The sequence below is a fragment of the Lactuca serriola genome, chromosome 2 (genome assembly GCF_051521515.1).
Source record: "Lactuca serriola cultivar US96UC23 chromosome 2, Lser_US96UC23_V15, whole genome shotgun sequence".
Taxonomy (NCBI): domain Eukaryota; kingdom Viridiplantae; phylum Streptophyta; class Magnoliopsida; order Asterales; family Asteraceae; genus Lactuca; species Lactuca serriola.
The window spans coordinates 176571916-176593090 of NC_136409.1; the positions used below are offsets into that span (position 1 = coordinate 176571916).

The 21175-nt window shown below is 32.3% G+C and overlaps 1 protein-coding gene across 1 annotated transcript; it reads left to right on the forward strand.

Moving 5' to 3' along the window:
- Positions 1 to 8876: 8876 nt before the first annotated feature.
- LOC145087498 (protein DWD HYPERSENSITIVE TO UV-B 1-like) lies at positions 8877 to 13429 on the forward strand. Its single transcript, XM_079025457.1, has 10 exons — positions 8877 to 9032; positions 10039 to 10105; positions 10228 to 10481; positions 10645 to 10990; positions 11084 to 11695; positions 11775 to 12215; positions 12308 to 12502; positions 12597 to 12653; positions 12903 to 12965; positions 13063 to 13429. The coding sequence occupies exons 1-10, from the start codon at positions 8971 to 8973 to the stop codon at positions 13126 to 13128; spliced, it is 2163 nt and encodes a 720-aa protein (XP_078881583.1). The 5' UTR covers positions 8877 to 8970; the 3' UTR covers positions 13129 to 13429.
- Positions 13430 to 21175: the final 7746 nt, after the last annotated feature.

Sequence of the window (21175 nt, forward strand, 5' to 3'; positions counted from 1 at the left end):
GAGGCCTACTAACGGTAAGACTAGCATTTTAATTACATATATATATATATATATATATATATATATATATATATATATTTATTTATTAAGCTTGTAATAATATAATAGTATAGGGTGTATTTTAAACATTTTAAAAATACTAGGGTTTTAATCTTCAATTAAAATTTTCGAAATTTAATGTCACTTAAATTAAAATTTTAATTATTAAAACTCTTGATTTAATAATTATCTTAAATTAAACTATTAATTTAAATTATCAAATCATAAGGGATTATCTAAATCTAAAAGATAATTACCATTTAAACATTTAAGTTATCCTAATCCCTTAAAGCCCTCTATAAATTTCGAAAATAGGGATGGGATAATTCATGATCTTTAATTACCATATTTAACTATTAAAGGATAATTACAAGATATGAGATTATCCAAATCCCTAAAATTTAGGATCTTATCATGGGGAAGGAGGCAAATCTCGAAATCTAAGGGTTTGCAAACCCTAGATTTCGAAATCTTGGATTGAAAGGAAAGGATTCAAAAACCCTTTCAAGATTTTCGCAAATTAGGGTTAGGAAACCCTAATCTCGAAATCTATGGCCTCCTAGGGTTTATTGGCTATAAACCCTAATTTGTCAAGTTCATACAATTGAATAAAACTAATTGAAAACAAGTTAACCAATGGCTCTGATACCACTGATGGGTTTTATACAAACAATCCTAAGTGTGCATGCAACCCTAGTTTGGATCTATGTTTTCACTATTAGATACACAACATTATGAACACAAGAATAAAACCCTAATGTGCATTGCTATTTTCGAAATTAACATACAAGATTGGATTACATACCTCTTGTTGTTATATTGCAATAACAACTTAAATCTTCAAATCCCAAGTCTTGAAAGCAAGCACCACAAGTGTAGTGCCTCTAGTGGCTCACAAACACCACAAGCAACTGGAGAGGCTTTAGAGAGAGAAGGGAGGAGATGGAATTCATCCTTGGGACCTCTTAGGAGCATGTACACGAATTCTAAAGGCCTAGGGGTCTTTATATAGGGTTTAGATTAGGATTTCAGTCCTTATCCTTATCCAGTTGCTTGCCCACCAAGCCACCACAAGATAAGCCTTGAAAAACCCTTATTTACTTATCCTTGGACGATTTTAAGGATATCCTTATCCTTGAATTCGTCCATCCTTTAACAAGGATAAATATTGCCCTGTCTTGCAACTATCTTATAATTACAATTCAACCCCTCTAGTTTAATTAATTACACTTGATCACAAAATTAATTCCTAATTAATTATTGACCAATATTAATTAAACAAATATGATTTTTCCTTTAATATATTATTCTTATAACATATTAATAAATCACAATAACCTCTCTCTCTATTTAATTTCTCCAGTCAAGTTGCTTTGGTGAAGGCAACCCAAAAGGACCATGCACAACCGGGTCAAGTACTTACCAAATATGGTTACGAGCTTAGACACTAATCCAACAATAATGACATTTATAAGACTATGGATGACACATAACAATCTCTATTGTATGTATGGTAAGTGGTATTTTGGGAGAACTCATTAAGCTTTGTGCTTACGGTTTCATATTTATGGTTTCAGGTACTTCCGGTTCCAAATGGAAGGGTACGGTGTGACTGCACAACATCTCCCAGAGTTTTTTGCATTTGCAATTTATAATATTTACTCTGATGTTTAAATAATATATTCACTTTGATTGATTTTGGAACATCTCGTTTGTATGGTTTATTGTTTTAAAAATGAAAATTTTACTTTGAATTTTGGGACGTTACACCAGGTTTCCCAAACCCGACACACTCAATTATATGCATCACATGTAGCCGAACTATGGCTGTTGAAAATTAAGTAGGATGTCGAGTGAAATAAGAGACAAACCTATAGTAGTATTCAGGACCTTATGTCATTATGATATAACCTATATTGGATATTTAATTGTGACATCCTTAATAATTTGTAATTTTTGAAACAACATTTGTAATCTCAAAATGTTTTATTTAAGTAGGATTTTCCACTACAAAGAAAAATAATATTTTTAAAGTGTAAAGAAATTTTTTTAATTGTTTCTGAAAAATGGGGAATGTCACATTACATTTTCATTTATTTTTAATTCTAAAAAACGATGTGTAGTGATAAGTATACAAACATTTTTTTAGATAGACTAACAAACGCACCAACTATTCTACTTATAAATTTACATTTTTTGTCCCCAACAAAACTTGAACCATAGGGGTCTTTTGTTGAAGAAACATTTTCGTCAACTTCTTATGCCGTGTTTGTGTGGACAGTGACATGACTCCCCGTCATATTTATGTTAGTAATTGGTATACCGGACAATCTAACAAGCTAAATAATGATATGAAAAGATTTTTATTATATAAATACACACTAATTTAGTACAAGGATAATGACATAAACTAAAAGGGTAATATATTTTTCGATTTGTACACATTTGGTCACTGATTTTTTTATTCATATTTACCCCTTCAACTTGTTAAACTGTACACATTCAGTTCTTATGACTAGTTACTTCAGGTTAGCCGGGAAAAATGACTTAATAGGGTAATATATTTTCTTTTTGTACACATTTAGTCCTTAATACTTTTGTACATATTTAGTCCTTAATATTTTTTTTTGTTTCAAAATAAGTACTTTTTTGTACTCATTTAGTACTTATGAATGATTTCTTTAGGTTTTTTCTCACGACATCTTACGTGGGACAATCATTGATGAGATGTTTGGGGTTGTTAATGCTTATGTCAAATGCAATCTCGACTGCTTGGTTGCGTAGGTCTTTTGGTTTAGCTTAGGTCTTGTATTTTGAACATTATAACTTCTTCGTAAGGTATCAGATTTTAACGATCTTTATATCCACGTGTTCATTTTTTGAGTCTATTATAACTTTCATTAAGATTACTCCCATTAAAATGTAATATATTTTTACTTATGATTTTATAAAAAAAACATCCATACATGCATTCATAAAAAACGTATGACCAGGGGCAGACGCAGGGATACACAGTAGGTGTTGCCGATACATGAAAAATAGGTATAAACAAAAAAAATCGAAAGTTTTTCTACTGCGAACAGAAAAAACAGGTGTTGTCGGTGCAACACCGGGACAATGCTAAATCCGCCCCCGCGTATGGATATAAAAATCGTAAGTAAAAATATATTATTTTTTAATGGGAGTAATCTAAATAAAAGTTGTAGTAGACTAAAATACGAACACATGGATATAAAGATCGTTAAAATCTGAGATTGTATGAAGAAATTATGACATTCAGAACACATGACCTAAGCAACCAAGTAGTCGAGATCACGATATAAGCATCAAAAGCCTCATACACCTCATTAATGAATGTGTCACCTAAGATTTCGCGAGAAAAACCTAAAGAAATCATTCATAAGTACTTAATGAATATAAAAAAATGACTTATTTTGCAAAAAAATAAAAATAAATAAATAAAAAAATTAAGGACTAAATGTGTATAAAAATATTACGGACTAAATGTGTTAAAAGTGAGAAATATATTACCCTATTAAATCATTTTTACCAGGAACCTGGAGTAGCAGGTCATAAGGACTGAATGTGTACAGTTTAACAAGTTGAAGGGGTAAATGTGGATGGAAAAAATTCAGTGACCAAATGTGTATAAATTGAAAAATATATTACCCTTTTAAGTCATTATTCCTTTAGTACATTCTAGAAATGGACCACGCGTTACCCTAAATTTGCACCATAACGATCAATTTCTATTTATTACAAACTCTTTTAATCATTTTTGTTAAATTCAATAGATTTTTTTTTTCATTTGTAATTTTTTTATTATAATATTACTATTAGTATGTGATATCCCTGTTTTCACGGCCAGAAAAGACCGATTTTGTTTATGCTTTATAAAAATTAGAGTTCTTCTTTCAATAAAAATGTGGAATTTGTTCCTAGTAAAATATGATAAATATGGTATCAAAGCATTTCTAAAGAAATATATTTTTATTCACTTTTAAAACATTTGGGATGTCATCGTCAATACAGAAACATAAGCATAAACAGAACTTACATTCATTTACACTAGTGATCTACATCTCTTTTAAATATCTTAGTTTAATGTAAATTCATATCGATACCTGTGATACAAATAAACTGAGTGAGTCAGGTTGGGAAACCTGGTGAATACATAGGGTTTTCAACCCACAATAATATAATTATTATGTTTAAACATCAAACAATCAACCCAATTACTCATCCCCATTATCTTCCTTACTCTTAAGGGTCTACCCTAAGAGTCATCTATCCTGCATTCGTTCATTTCGAAGTCCCTTACTTCCAGGGTTTATAAGACAAACACTAATTCCATAGCTGTCAATGCACTAAATCCATAGCTGCTAAAGTTCATTCATCAGGTACTAAATCCATAGCTACCAGTGTAGGTACTAAGTCCATAGCTACCAACGTTTATCTAACAGACACTAAGTCCATAGCTACCGGGTACTAAGTCCATAGCTACCAACACCTAACAGGTACTACGTCCATAGCCACCCATGTTTACCTAATAGATACTAAGTCCATAACTACCAATGTTTGTCCAATAGGCACTAAGTCCATAGCTGCCGATGTTATTTATTAGGCACTAAGTCTATAGCTGCCAATGTTTACTATATCATCTTTTATCTCTCATTATTCATCTACCCATGTCATACCCAACATATTTGTAGATATAAAATACATATACAGTTTAAATCATTTTAAAACATGTATAAAATCATTCTTCCAGCATAGACAACAAGTATTCAGATAGTATGCACACATAGCACGTAATTTATATAAAATACTTCATATCTACGTGTAAGATGAAAGTAACTATGCACTCACTTGATAAGGTGATGACTCGGTACTCGGACAACATTTCGTTTACTTAAAACAACTTCGTTCGACAAAACCTAGTATCATTACCACTAGGGTTTAGTCTAATATTCACCGAGACTAATTAATAGTCTAGCTACTATTACTATTATATAAGCGTTAAACAACACTCTTATACAACTCATAATAATTAGCCTAAATAATCATTTTAAGTTTCTAATAATGTTACTATATTAAAACATAAGCTATACTAAATATATGGTAGACATAACTCACTTACATCAGGTTTTTCGCAAAATCGGGCTTTGCCGGAACAGCATTCCCAAGCCGAAAGGCTCTTTTTTCGGGACTTCGGGAGCCTCGGGGATTCCTTCGGGTGCTACGGGGTTTACCTAGGCTTAGGGGGGGGGGGGGTTGGGGGGCTAGAGAGAGTTTAGAGAGAGAAAAAAGAGGTTGGAATGATGTGAAGAATGAGGGAACCCGACAACTCTATTTATAGGCTGGAAAACAGCTCTACTTGTCGAGTAGGTCCTCCTACTCGTAGATTCCATGCCACATGTCACCTTCTGGTGGCTTGCCTTGGGGAGAAAGCCTTGGCCCATATTCAACCACGTCACCCGATTTCGCACAGCACCTTACCAACTTCCAAACCCTGTAACGTTCGCATACGAGCTCCGCTTTCGACGTTCTTTATATCCACGAGTAGGTAAAAACAAGATCAACAACTTTCTTTTAGACTCTGTCGGCTAATTCTCGACCGATCTTAAATTTAACAGTAGGAGGAGATTAGACTGTTAAATGAACGCGAAGAATTCGTAACTCCTTCATACGGACTCCATTTCCACCTGTCTTTTTATCGTTGAGTTCCTATTAATGAGATCTTCAACTCTCATTTAGGTTGCGTAGGCCAAAAACTGCTCGAACTAAAATTCGAGTTTCGGGTCGTGCACTGCTATGCCAAATCTTAGAAAATTCATAACTTCCTCATACGAAGTCAGATTTGGGCGTTCTTTTTTTGCATGTTCTCGGTTTAACATATAATACAAATTTTATTTATATTACTAAGGCTAAAAAAAGTCCTCTATTGTAAATTCACTATTTACGTCTCCTGGTGCCGTGCCGGTTTTGCCGCGAAACTTCGACAGGTCATAACTTCTTCGTTATAACTCGGATTTCGGCATTCTTTATATGTACGGAACCCTTGAGACATATTATACAACTTGGTTAAGATTATTTATTCTAAATAATCTTTTGTCGAAAAGTCGTTTTCGACCTCTATTATCTCTAAATTGAGTAGCCCGAATCTACGAGCATTACATAGTATTAAAATACAAACATTAAATCCTTTTAATCCTTCTCTCTTTCTCTCAATTTCCGGTGAGTACACCCATATCATCCTCCGATTGGCATCGTCTTTCCCACTCGACATAGCAGATGTGTATAAGGTTGTAAACGATTCAAACATGCATAAATAAAGGTTTGTTCAAGTTTGTTTGTTTAAATTAACCAGACAAAGGCACAAACATGAACCAATAAAATGAATGAAATTTCATTATTCATGTTCATTTGTTTGACAAATTACCTTCTTCATGGTCATTAATTTATGCAGGTTCATTGCTACACAAATATAAATGATCATAAACAAACAAACATAAAAAACACAAATAAACATATATTATCATAAACGAACATAAATGAATATAAAAAAAACTATAAAAATTGATTGTGAACATTACTAATATGTTGATCCTACATTGCAATGTCACTTTTATATTTTTACCAAACCTAGAAATTGTAAAACTTAAATTACTCTTAAAAACCCAACTTTCATTCTCACTGATTCTATGATATTATATACATAATGTAATATAATAAATGAAGATAATCGAATGAAATAACATAAACAAAAGAACCAGACCATTGTTTATGTTCATTCGTTTAACTAAACAAATAGAAAATATTGTTCATATACGTTCATCCACTAAATAAACAAACTTTCCATCAAACGGTTCATTGAATTTTCGTTTCGTTTACGATCCTAAATACGTATATAAAATTTATAATAGACCAACACTCTTTGATTGGTAGTGGGAGATTTTTTGTTTTGTTTACAACCCTATATAAAATTTATAATAGACCAACACTCTTTGATTGGTAGTGGGAGATTTTTTGTGTTATTATGGGCGTAAATATTATTTCTTGACTTTCTCAACAAATCATTGAAAGGATAGATGGTTTTTTTTGGCAATAAAACGAAAAAAAATTCTTATTGAGATGTAATATCTTGATTTTGGGTGGAACCTTAAAATGTTAAAGTCTAGTGGGGGTTTGCATTTTAGGAAGAGAGTTGGTATATAAATTCCTATTGATGGGACATGTGTGTGTGGGTGTGTCATAATATATCTCACATAATTGGATGTTCATTGAAGACACCCCTTTAGGAATCGCTGAAGGGTAGTCGAGGGGTATTTATAGCGTTTTGATTTTTTAGGGTTGATTTAAATCTTAACTCCACTTTGATTTTCTTGTTTGAATCGACCAGCAAAAACATTAGTATAACAATCTTCATTCACGTTTCCAGGAAGGTGTTTATATTGAAGGATGAGACGCATCACCATAGATGCTAAGGGATATGGATCTCGAGCCTTTAGATATATGGATATGGATATGACGATTTTTTTTTTCTCAAGAACGTGGATCTGAATATGTGATTTCCTTTGATAAATCAGATGATCATCTAGGTGTTCCTTCATAGGTTTTCTGGATTTAAGCTCCTATTTAGATCGGAGGAAAATGAATTACCCAGTTCTTCACTGTCTACGTTTGTAATAATAATAATGATGATTTTGTTTTTAAAATGATAACAAACAGAAATATCAAATATAATACTAAATAAAAAATGGAAAAAAAAGTATTTTTTTTCGATGTACTCAATGATCGATTATTGGTGGAGTTAGTGACAACTGCAAGAAAAAAACAAAACTAAAATATTTGTCCATGTCAAATTTTTTAAAACTAAACTCAACGTACGAATTTGAGTAAACCACCGATGACCATTTCTGTAATTTAATCAATTTAATATTTATGAAATACATTTCTTTTCTAAGCCTAAGTGCCTAACCTTATCAAAAACCCAATAAAAACTTAAGAGAAATTGATATGATAACCACTTACGGGACCACCAAAATCATATTTATCGTATGATTAATTATTATGTGGATCCACGTGTCACATCCACTATTTATAAGGATTATATTCTACAAAACCATTTACCGACAACAACGCATACTCTAATAATTTTTTTTTTATTATTTGTTATTTGTTATATTTTCGTTCAATTTGTTAATTGTTATTTTGTTGTTATGTTGAATTAAAATTTTTTTACATGTTATTTTATTAAATTTTTTTATTTTATTAAATTCTACGTAATATTTTAATATAATAATTGTAACAAATATAGTAATAAATAAATATCAATTTCATTAATCAACTTACCTTTTAATTTCAAAATTCCTAAAATTAAAACTCATTAGTTTCTTTTGTTTATTTATTTAAATTTAATAGATAAAAAAAATTTCATTATAATATTCATTATTTTTATTATCTTTTTATAAATTCAAAGTTATCAAATAATTAGACATTTATATATATATTTTTAAATTAACCCATTTAATACATGGTCTCACTAAAATAAAAAAATATTCAAAGAATTATAAACCTTTTTTTTGTCATATGCATCTTTATTGTTTTCTAATGATCTTCTGTATTATAGTTTTCTCTATTAAATCGTGTTGAACGATCGACTTAGGTAATTAAACTATCAAGATTCAAGAAACAAAAAAAAAACTTACATATATTATATTATTATACGAGTAATTTGGTCATCCCACGTGGAATTATCTGTTGGGGAAGACAACACGTAGAAAATTTTATCACACGAAGAGGGAGGAGCCTTGTTTGCTTGTGACATCGCATTTTGTCCATAAGATATAATAAGTTAGTTGGCTTATAAGCAAGAGAGGATCTCAACTCATTTTCATACTCTATTCTCTCTGCAAATTTCATGTGCAGATGCACTCGAATCGACAGCTAGCGATGTCTTCCCCTCCACATATCTCCGTTTTACTCACCAGGTTTGTGTAATTTCTGCAACTCCACATTTTTCGTCTTCTGTCATTTGATTCGAATCTTCAGCTGATTTCTGATATCAACGCGAAGTTTTTGTGCATTGTGATTCTTTTGTTCTTCAAAGTACTTTGAAATTTGGAAAAAATTTACTTCAGTTTACTGATTGTGAGATTTGTGTTCGAGTTTGTTTACTCTTGCGGGAAATCATTTTGTGAAGAATCCTCATGGCTCCAATTACAAATTGACATCGAGAAAAATTAACTTTGGATTTTATATACTATGTGTTATGTGTGTGTTAAAAATTACCTGCTTACTAGCGGTTCTGTTAGCGAAATCGGCACAATATCCTCTGACTTAGCTTTTATTGATCACTGAAGTTGTTGTTTAAGTTTTAATTTCTTACGTTTGGAAGATGAATGATGCATATGATCTGATCTGACCAGTTCCACTGCAAACCAAAAACTAAAAGTGCAGCAGCTTGATTCTTCAAAAATAAGTGCAAGTTTTTGAGCTATCAATATCATTCATCGATTATGGGGGCGTTAGGATGTGAAATTAACTACTTATTGAAATTCGAAGTCTCAATAAACACTTTTGACTTTTTGAGTGTTCGGCTAAACCGATTTTCTAATGAGCAAGAAGTTGCTTAACTGAAAATTTATCAGATTATCCTCGCGTTAAGCAACAGGTTATTTGATTCTTCAAGTCGCAGTAATCACTTTAAAATGCAAATTCAAACACCTCCTTTAACCATAGAGATTAAACGTTTTAATTTTCATAGATACTTCCACAAATTCCAAGTCAACATTTTGGTAATTTTGTGAACTATAATCGAGCCTTGTCTCTTTGATCCATGTGTTAAGCAAGTGAATCATTAGCTACCTTATGATAATCCAAGCAGAAAATTGTTAAACAAACTCCTATTTGCAAACTTGTATATCAGATCCTTTGAATTTCCTCAGTGGCAACTGAAAAGAAAGATATTAAACATATCTTGTATGTGTGCTATAGGTACTTTGAAATCTGCGAGATGCATGAGGTGCAACCTACTTCAGCTGTTGTTTCATTGTTAAAGAAGGTCAAACATACTCTTTTAAATCTTCATTCTCCTTAGTTTCTTTCCTTTTTCTATTAATGGTGTTATTTCCACATTGAAGTAATAATATCTGACACCTAACATATTTCTCTCCTTTCCATCAGGCCACAATTCAGAACATGACATGCCAAAAATCTACAACAGTGATTTCACTACACCAACTTAGCAACACTGATTTGTTTCTCCTCACGGATCTTTTCCACTCAAATGACTCAAATGCCCTTGACAACATTGACTTGCTTCATGAATCAAGTGGCGACTTAAATGGATACGCTGTGTTGTCACTGATGCATGCTATCAACAAAAAGCTTCACATTGTTGATATCAAGGATATGGCATTAAAGGAAGATGTCGCAAGGTCTATTTTGATGCTTCCATCAGATTCAGATTGACCACATAAAAACTCCATACTCATCTTTCACTTACAATATACATAAATACCAATAATACCCTTTACAGGATGAACATAAAAACATACATAGTTAAAGTAGTATTTTTATACCGGATTTAAACATTTCCAGGGATCTTTTTGAGACTGGTCTACACTGCCAAGTTTTGAACATAAAGTCAACCGAGATTCAAAAGCTCAACATGGCTGGAAAATTCATTCATATGCACACCCTTAATCTGGATTTTTGCACCTCACTTTCAACCATGGAGAAAGATTGCTTCACTCACATGCCTAATTTGACACGTGTCTCAATGTGTGCCACAAGAATCTCCAATCTTTGGACCACAACTGCAGCCCTATCAAAACTTCCTTCTTTGCTCCAACTTCGTTTTCAAAACTGTTTATGTTGCAAGGACACGTCCCCATGCCATTTGAAAGATGAACACACAACCAAAGCTTCTTCACTCATTCATGAAGTCAGAAAAACATCATTTCACATCTCATTGTTACTTACAATTTCATGAACTCTGTTATGTTAATAACTTAATAATCATCACTGTACTTTCCAGGTAATTTCTTTTGATAAACAACACGTTTCACAAAAGTACAACTCGCATCATCCTTCACCTATCTGTTTTCAGAAACATTATAGGGAGTATATGATTGCTTCATTACCAAAATTACAAGTTTTGGATAACTGTCGCATAGGAAAACTCGATAGAGAAAGAGCCAAGATTGTGTTTTCAAGACACTACGAGTTATTACCAAATAAACGACAACATAAAGAGAGCATCATTAGTGTATTGCATATGCGTGAAACAGGAGGAACAAGTAGCATGGTCAACAAAAAATCTTTGACTTATAAAAATCCATCACTACATGGAAAAAGTCAAAGTTTTTATTCAAGGTCTCTTTGTGCTGCTAAACTTGGTTCATCCGCATGGCCTGTTTTACATCCAATTTCCAATATTAGTCAAATAGGGAAAGAAGAGGGAAAGATTTTAAGACCAAGGCAGTTTGAGTATCATCAAACAGACCCCGGTTTAATGGCGTTTGGAACTCTAGAAGGAGAAGTAGTTGTCATCAACCATGAAACAGGGAATCTTGTTAGTTATGTTCCTTCCTTTGATACAAATAAGAGTGTTCTTGGCCTATGTTGGCTCAAGAGATTCCCATCTAAGGTATGTGTTAAATGTTAATGTTAAACATGATTCTTAAAAAGGCTAAAATCAAGAAATAACAACTGAATTTTTTTAATAGGTTGTTGTGGGATATGATAATGGATCCTTGAGATTATATGACATTAATGACACACTTCCAGAAGCCACTGACACCTGTCGCAATTCTACCGGTGTCCCTTTTGTTGACTTTCATCATTTGACTTCCGTTCACGTGAATGCAACAGACGATCAAATCCTCACAAGTGGCTACTCAAAAAAAGTTGCAATCTACGATATTTCAACAGGAAAACGGCTTCATTTCTTGAGCGACATGCATAAAGAACCCATAAATGTTGCCAAATTCGCCCATCATTCTCCCTCTCTCTTTGTCACTTCATCGTTTGACCACAATATCAAAATGTGGGACTTGAGAACAAAACTTGTAAACCCGTGTTACACAGCTTCAAGTTCAAGTGGAAATGTAATGGTTTGTTTCTCCCCTGATGACCTTTATTTGCTGGTATCAGCTGTCGACAATGAGGTATTTTAATTTTAAATTCCACTTTATTTATAACGAATGAGTAAAAAAAAGGTTGGAAATTAATTAAGTAGATTGGTATTTGTTGGTGGTAGGTTAAACAACTATTGGCTGTAGATGGGAGGCTTCATACAAATTTTGATATAGCTCCAACAGGAAGTGGTCAAAATTATACGCGTTCTTATTATATGAATGGGAGAGATTATATAATTAGTGGGAGTTGTGATGAACCTATTGTTCGTGTTTGTTGTGCTCAAACTGGAAGACGACTTAGGGATATATACTTAGAGGTACTATTTTTAATTAAATTAAAACAAAATTATTAATCCGAATTATTTAAAGTTTTTAACTGTTGGTATTGGGCGTCTTTTATTTATTATTCAGGGTCAAAACGCCAGGAGTTTGATGTTTGTGCAGTCTCTAAGAGGAGATCCATTTAGAGTAAGTTTATTTGTTTATTTATTTGCATTTTTGGTCCCTGAGAATAGTTTTGCTGTTTTGGCCCTTATTTGAGATGTTTGTATACAATGATTATATTTTGCAAGATAAATTTTTTGGTACGAAAATTGCAAAAATCGGCTATACACAGGGACCGAAAATGTAATTAACTTTGTCTTCAGTGTCTAGTTTTGACATTTTAGAAGTGATGAAGTGGTATTTTGTGTTGTTGAAATTGAATGTTGATAACAGCATTTTCACATGGCGATTTTGGCGGCATATGTGCGTCCTAGCTCTAAGTGGGAAATCATCAAGGTAATTAATATATATATATTATTTTTTTGTATTTATTGAATGAAATAAAGAAGAAGCTAAACTACATGATATAATACTTAATGAATGTTCAATGTAGGTTAATTTGCTTTCGGAATATCATAAAGGACAGCATCTATGTCCTTCATATACGCTTGCCCACTAAAGTGTTTCTTTGCCAATTTGTACCATAAGCACGGAATGTTGTACCTTTGACAAAGGGAAGCTATGGTGTCTCGAGAACATGATCTTTTTTTATTACAAAAAAAAATATAAAGTTTCTATGACTTTGGATTTGACACGTGTAAATATTGACTTTTGATGTTAATATTATTTCTGTTTTCTTTTTCTTTTGGAATTGTAATTTGTAAGTACACTAGAAGAAGTATAGTGAATTTCCAAAAGATGAAAATGCATGTATGTAGTAAGGAAAGAATTACATTCAAAAAACATGTCATCTTTAATAATTTCAGTCTACTACTATATGTCATTAATTTATAATGTATATATCAATGATTAACGCGTTTTTAGTGAATTTTTTTTTTTAACATTGTACTACCACATTCCACATAAATTTGCACTGTAGTGTAGTCAGTAGTGAAAAGAGTGATGCGTTACAGGTTCGTAGAATATGCATTACAAGCTGTAGTAGGTAAAAATAATGCAGGTTTTTAATGTAATGGTAAATGAAATATGCTATTTTTTTAGAATGCAATCAGAGAAACAGGCTGTAAATGTTTGGACATAAACTAATAAATGAAATGGAAAGTGCAATCCAACTATTTAACTCATTTCAAAAAATAATTATATATGTCCTATGAAGAATTAACATTATGATTTATAAAATACAAAAAATAAAAAAATATAAGAAAATCTCTATTATTGAGAAGGCATACACAAAAGACAAAGGGTTAATGACAAGAAGGTAGGTAGTACATGTTCGATCTATTCAAAATAATTTAATAATACTAGTGGTAATTACTTGTGTCATTACCCTATTATAAACAGACCAAACAAATTTACTAATCAAACGTATATTGAAAAAAATATGGTTATTTATACGTGGACAAAAGCCAAAATTAATTACCTATTTAGGTCACTAACCATATAAAAAAATAACATACATTTCCAGGTGACCCATTCCGGACCCAACTTATCTGTTATCTCGGATCCTCCGTATATAAATGAAGTCCAAAAAAGAAAAAAATGACAAGAAGAATGGATTCGCCATTGGCTGAACATACCATGAACCATGTTTTTTTTTCTTCGTATTTTGGTGTACGATTTGTAATCAAATAGACAAAATAATAGTTCCTAAATGCAAAGAATTATTATGAAATGTGAGCTTTAGAGTTCTGTATAATTTATTTTTGTATTTTTGTTGTTTTTGTAAGTGATAATGTTAGGTCCACTGACATGATCTAAACAACATGACAACATTGTTTGGCAACACCGTATGACTGCACCACATGAAAACTCCACCCAACAACATTGTCTGACAGCAAAACCTAGTTCATGACCAGCTGGTTGTGAATTGGGTTGGTCCAAGCCTAACATAATTGTCCCTTAACCTAAATCTATAAATAGAACATCTACTTTTCTATGGGGAGGATTTTTCATTCTCGGAATGAGCCTCCACTGTATACATGCCTCCATTGTATACATACGTTCTTCCTACCAAGATGGTTTTCTTCGTTCAGAAGAAACCATCTCCACATATACATCGATCTAACCTGATTGTCAGAGTCTGTTCTTGGTGTATAGTCCATGAAGCGGTTCTAACAGTTTTGTTTTTCGGTGACAACTAAGAATTAATTTGGGAACTCGCTAACAACACCTACTCCAGATATACAACCTAGATCCGACACCAAGACACGATGACCCGATTTCATGTCACCTCAATGGTTCTTATATCTACTTGTACATAGCATAAAAACCCAATAATAACAAAAAAATATGTTCGAATATAAAGAACATGTCTGGAATAGTATGTATAATTAAGTTTGATGGGGTGTCGTTAGTTTTATAGTGAAACTCTTTATTTTCACATTGTTTGTCCTTATTTAGGTAATGATGTTTTTTTTGTATAAACTTGATTGATGTAATGTCCGTGAGTTATGGTTAGATTAATAATAAATATTTGTTTTATGCAAAAAAAAATTATTAAAATCCTCGAATATGTTAATTGTTTTTTGTATGCGTTACGGACTATGTGACAACCCGTTATTTCCAAGTCCGTAAAAGTCAACAAAAGTCAAACATGTTAAATAAAAGTCAAATTTGTTGATTTATTAATTTATTAAGGCTAAACTAATATTTTAATATAAATAAACCTTTTACTGGATAAATGTTGCAAAAATATGAACAAAATGCCAAGACCGAAATCCCCACCGAAAACCTTCGCATGATGCCCTCCCCTCGAACCGCAATCATGTTTTCGGTCAAGACCGCAAATGTGTGAAGTTGTTTCTTCGGACCGCAAAACCCGTTCTCAGCCGAAAACTCCTTTTCTCGAGTAGAGTTCCACACTGAAATCTCCTAAATTCTATCCTTTGGCACACATTTCGAAGTGATATTACACATTCCAATGCATATATCACATCAACTATTAATCCAATATATAAGCAAAACCGAAAACATATCCTCATTCTCACACTTCCTGACCGAAAACCTCCCTTTTTCTCTCAAAAGCTAGATCGAAATAATCGTATTTTCTCTCATGTATCACCCGAAAACTCACTTGAATCTTCATAAGATCTTGCCAAAATCTTCAAGTTTTCTTAATACCAACCGAAATCACCATCCAATCTTCATATCACCAACCGAAAACACCCAAATCTCTTTATTTCCACCAAGAACACCAAGAACACCCTTCATATCTTCAAGCAACTGAAATCACCCCAAGCACACCGAAAATGTCTTTCATACCCTTAGTTCATTTCTAAGACTCTTTCTTTGTAAGTAATTCTTACATAATTCGTTATTCTTTAGCATAATTACTATTATTTCCACTAATTATACATAGATTATGCGTTAAAAACTATTAGGATACGAATATTGATACGGGTTCTAACCGGAGGATTAGCACTACTACACCGTATCCCCTCTTGAACACCCACTTAAGGTGAGTTCATACCCCTGCATTTACTATTTTTTAATGTTTTTAGGGGGAGAATACAAGCAAAACACAAAGTATTTTGTGTTAAAAGTTAAAAATGATTACAAATTATTTCAAGTTATTTAATACCTTTATAAACTATGTCAAACCATTCTAAACTGTTCTCAAATATTTAAATTACTGCTTTTATCAAACTAGACTTATATATATATATATATATATATATATATATATATATATATATATATATATATATATATGTGTGTGTGTGTGTGTGTGTGTGTGTGTGTGTGTGTGTGTAATTAAGATTTATCATGCTCAAGATCAGTGTTTCTGCCTTAACTCTTGTTCCTTGTTTGGTTGTGGGCTTAAGATAGGGTCACTTGTCCGACTGTCTTATAAACTCTAATTATAAATGCAACATATATATATATATATATATATATATATATATATATATATATATATATATATATATATAGAGAGAGAGAGAGAGAGAGAGAGAGCTAGGTTAAAATGTGGATTGACATTTATTGTGTCGACGTGTGGATAATGTTAATCTGTGAGAATTACAAAGAAAATATGTTGTTTGATAATATGAATATGTTCAATCTTATATAATTATTTTAATTATTAAGCATTTTCACTAATTAAATCGTCTATAAGGTTATTATACACTTTTTTTTAATTATTCTCATTCTGCCAGAATATTATCAGGATGTTTATTGAGTCGTATTCTGTAAGAATTAAAATAAATAAAAAATGATGAATGAGAACAAAAATGAATTAGAATTTGTGATAATCTATTAAAATAACAATAGTTCTGTGAGATTAAACGTATTCACATTAATAAAAAAATATATTCTCTTAGTAATTTTCATAAAATAGCATTATCCACACGTCCACACAATAGTTGTTCATCCACATTATAACCTAGCCCTATATATATATATATATATATATATATATATATATATATATATATATATATATATATATATATTGAGGATTTAAGCAAAAAAAAATAAATTAGTATCTAACATAAATAAAGAAAGATTGAAAATATAGAAGTTTTAATATTAAGGACTTGTATTGGTTGGGACAACTATGCTTATCATAGTTAAAACAAGATAAATTTTGGCAAGATAATAAGTTGATAAGCAGTGTTGAGCTTGGAGTCACGATCGTAGTTAGTTTCCACTAACTAGTAAGGTGAGTGCATAATTACTTTGAGCTTACATATCGATACAAGTATTTAAGTGCTTAAATTTTATATGTGCTTACTAATTGTATTTACAATACCTGTGTTCTACTTGACTTGCTTGGTTGAACTAGTTTTTGATAAAATACTAAATTATTTATTTTTTCGTATCTTAAACATATTGGGTAGTGATGAGTTGTAAAAGGTGAAATAATAAAAGCGTGAGGGCGTTCAGGTAACCGCAACTAAAATTAACCGTAAAAACCGTATAAACCGCAACCGCAATAAAAACCGATGGTGAGGTTTTCTGTTTTTCAAAAACCACAAATTTGCGGTGCGGTGCCGTTATTAGTTTTTAAAAACCGCACCGCACCGCATATATTATATACAATTTTTTTATTAATTGTTAATATATTAAATACTAAAAATAAGACGAGTTTCATGAATAAAATTATAGAAGACAAAAGTGTTGATTTTTGTTATGTTTAACTTTGTAAAATGGTGAAATTTGACAATTTTAAGATGTTAATTGTTAATTACTAGTGATTTGATGTTTTTAAGATATTAGTTGTTTGTGATTTAAGTTAATTGTCTTATACCTTATTGTTTTTTATTATTACAAGTAATATGTTTTAACTCTTAAAACCGTTTGAACTCTAAATTGCGGTTAAAAACCATACAAAATAAAAGCACCAAATCCATGCGATTAACAACAAAAAAAAACTAAAAAACTAAAAAACAAAACTGCACCGCAAAAATAACCGCCTAACCGCATCAAGCGGTTTTGAGAATGGATTGACCGCATTTGCGGTTAGTGGTGAGGTTTTGACCAATAACCGCACCGAACCGCACCGCGCTCACCCCTAGTACAAATGGTGAATTGTCATCTACCAGAGTATAGATGATGACCACAGACTATTCTAGACAGTCTAGTGGAAACACTAGTAGATTCACAACCTGTAGTCGTTAATGTCTGACATCCCCAAATTCACAATTATCTTAAAAATTTTATTTATGCCTATTTAGAAATCAGAGTATCCATTTTAAAAAATAATATTGTGGAATTTGTTCCCAGAAAACATGATAAAGACATTATAAAAACATTTATGAAGAAATGAATGTTTATATTAAAACATTGAGATGTCATTGTCAATACAAAAACATAAGCATAAACAGACTTTACATTCATTTACACTAATGATTTACATCTCCACTAATCTCTCAGTGTAATATAGCTTCGTATCGACACCTGTGATACAAATAAATTGAGTGGGTCAGGTTGGGAAACCTGGTGAGTACATAGGGTTTTCAGCCCACAGTAATATAATTATTATGTTTAATCATCAAATAATTAACCAAATTACCCATCCTCATTATCTTCTTTATTCCTAAGTATCTTCCTTAAGAATCATCTATTCCTCAATATTTATTCCTAAGGATTATCCTAAGGAATAGGTACGAAGTCCATCGCTGCCAGGGTTACCTAATTGGCACTAATTCCATAGCTGTCAATGGCACAGCTGCCAATGTTATCTGATAGACACAACTGTCAATATTATCCTTTACACGCAGGTGCCAGGATTATGATGTTCTCTATTAGGCGCAACTACCAATATTATCTTTTAGGCGCAACTTCCAAGATTTTTAGAGTACATCTGGTGAACACGTAGTTTAAAAACACCTATAGGTTGTGGCGTAGCTGTCAATGTTCATTTATATCATCTTTCATCTCTCATCATTCATCTTCCTATCTTTACCTAATATTCTTATTGGTATAAAAATACGTATACAATTTAAATCAAGTAAAACATGTATAAATCGTTCATCTAGCATAGATATTGGGAACACATAAGCACATATAGCATGTATTAATATTAAATACTTCATATCTATGTGTAAGATGAAAGTAACTATGCACTCACTTGTTAAAGTGATGACTCGAAATTCGGACAGCGCTTCGCTTCACGCAACTGTCTTTTCCATTGACGAAACCTAGTATTATTATCACTAAGTTTTAGTATATTATTTATCGCGACTAATTATTAGTCTAGATTAATCATTAACTCAAAGTCTACTTCATGATCTATCAAGTAAGGAACAACCAGGTAGGATCATATCGGAGGTAGGGTCCGTTTGGTATACGAAGTATACTGTTTGGAAATCTCACTTTAAACACCCCACTAAATCATCGCCTAGACATCATCCCTGTAAGTAGATCATTCAGTATAACGACTTGGAATCACTGATAAATCTTGTTTATAGGTTCATAATAACAACAATGAACTTAGACATAAGTTATATTTAAAGTAGGGTAACTTATGAGCCGAAATCTCTTCTTCTCGGGGATTTCTAGCGCTCTGGATGTCACTTCTAACACCTAGGAGATGCTCTGGGAAAGAATAGAAGGTTTGGGTATGTTTGGGAGAGAGTTGGATGAGAAGATGTAAGAAAATGAGTGAAAACGCCTTCTATTTATAGGCTGATAGCATTGGTACGCTGGGCGTACGCATTGGTACGCTGGACGTAATGGACAAAACAGCAGTAAGCTAGGCTTACTTCGAGTTACGCTGGGCGTACTCCGTCCAGGTGTGTCCCAGATCTTGCCACGTGTCACTCGTTGGTTAATTCTAAACATTAATTATCTTCTAAAATTCATAACTTTCGGATACGAGCTCCGTTTTTGACGTTCTTTATATCCACACGGAGGTAGCGACGGGATCTACAACTTTCGCTTAGACTTCGTTCGGTAATTTTGAGTTTATTTTTAAAGTTATATTTTAACAGGCTTACACAGTTAAAGTCCATTAAAAATTCATAACTTTGTCATCCGACGTCCGTTTTCGACTGTATTTATATCGTTGAGTTCCTAGTAACGAGATATTCAATTCTCGTGTAGGTTGTGTCAGCTAATAATTGATCGATCTAAAATTCGATTTCCGGGGTGCATACTGCTATGCCAAATCTTAGAAAAATCCTAACTTCCTCAAATGAAGTCAGATTTGGACTTCCTCTATATGCATGCTCTTGGTTTAACATATACTACAACTTTTGTTTAGATCACTAAGGATAAAAGTATTTAGTCAAAAATTCACTTTTTACGATACGCGGAGCCGTGCCGGTTTTGTCGCAAAGCTTCGACGGGTCATAACTTCTTCGTTATAAGTCGGATTTCAGTGTTGTTTATATGTACGGAATCCACGTGACATATAATATAGCTTGGTTAAGATTATTTATTCTACATGATATTCTATCAAAAAGTCATTTTAACGCTTATTGTCTCTAAATTGACTAGCCCGAATCTGCGGGCGTTACAATTATCTCCCCCTTAGGATGATTACGTCCCAGAATCATCAACAAAATAGGGCTTGTATATTGACTCCATTAGTTATCTTTTCATCCTAGGTAATAACTGTAACTCTTATGTCTTTTCTAACGAGTTTCTAACTCTTGGACTTCTTGACTGCCATCGGTACTCAATCTTGCACCCGCTCTTAATACTATGTTGGTATTTCAATCGTAACCTTCGATTTACAAACTCGATCCTCATTGGAGACTCCTGCTCCTACTCAAACAATCTTAACTTAAGATAAGTTCATTACTTTGATTATCGTAATAGACCGACGGGTCATGTCCTAATGACCTCTCATCGTATGATGCAATGCTTAGAATTAGGTCTTTTAGAGTCAAATTCCAGAATGGAATATACGTTCCTCCATGTTCTAATGTGATAAAATCACATTATAGCATGTAGCACTTCTAGCTACTAGCTTTTTATCCTAACAACGATTGTGATACTTCTATTGATCACTTCGATTATCTTTCACTTCAATCTTCTGGCTTAAGTCAGATGCTACATTGAAATTGGTTCTCTCAACCACGTAGAATACATATCTT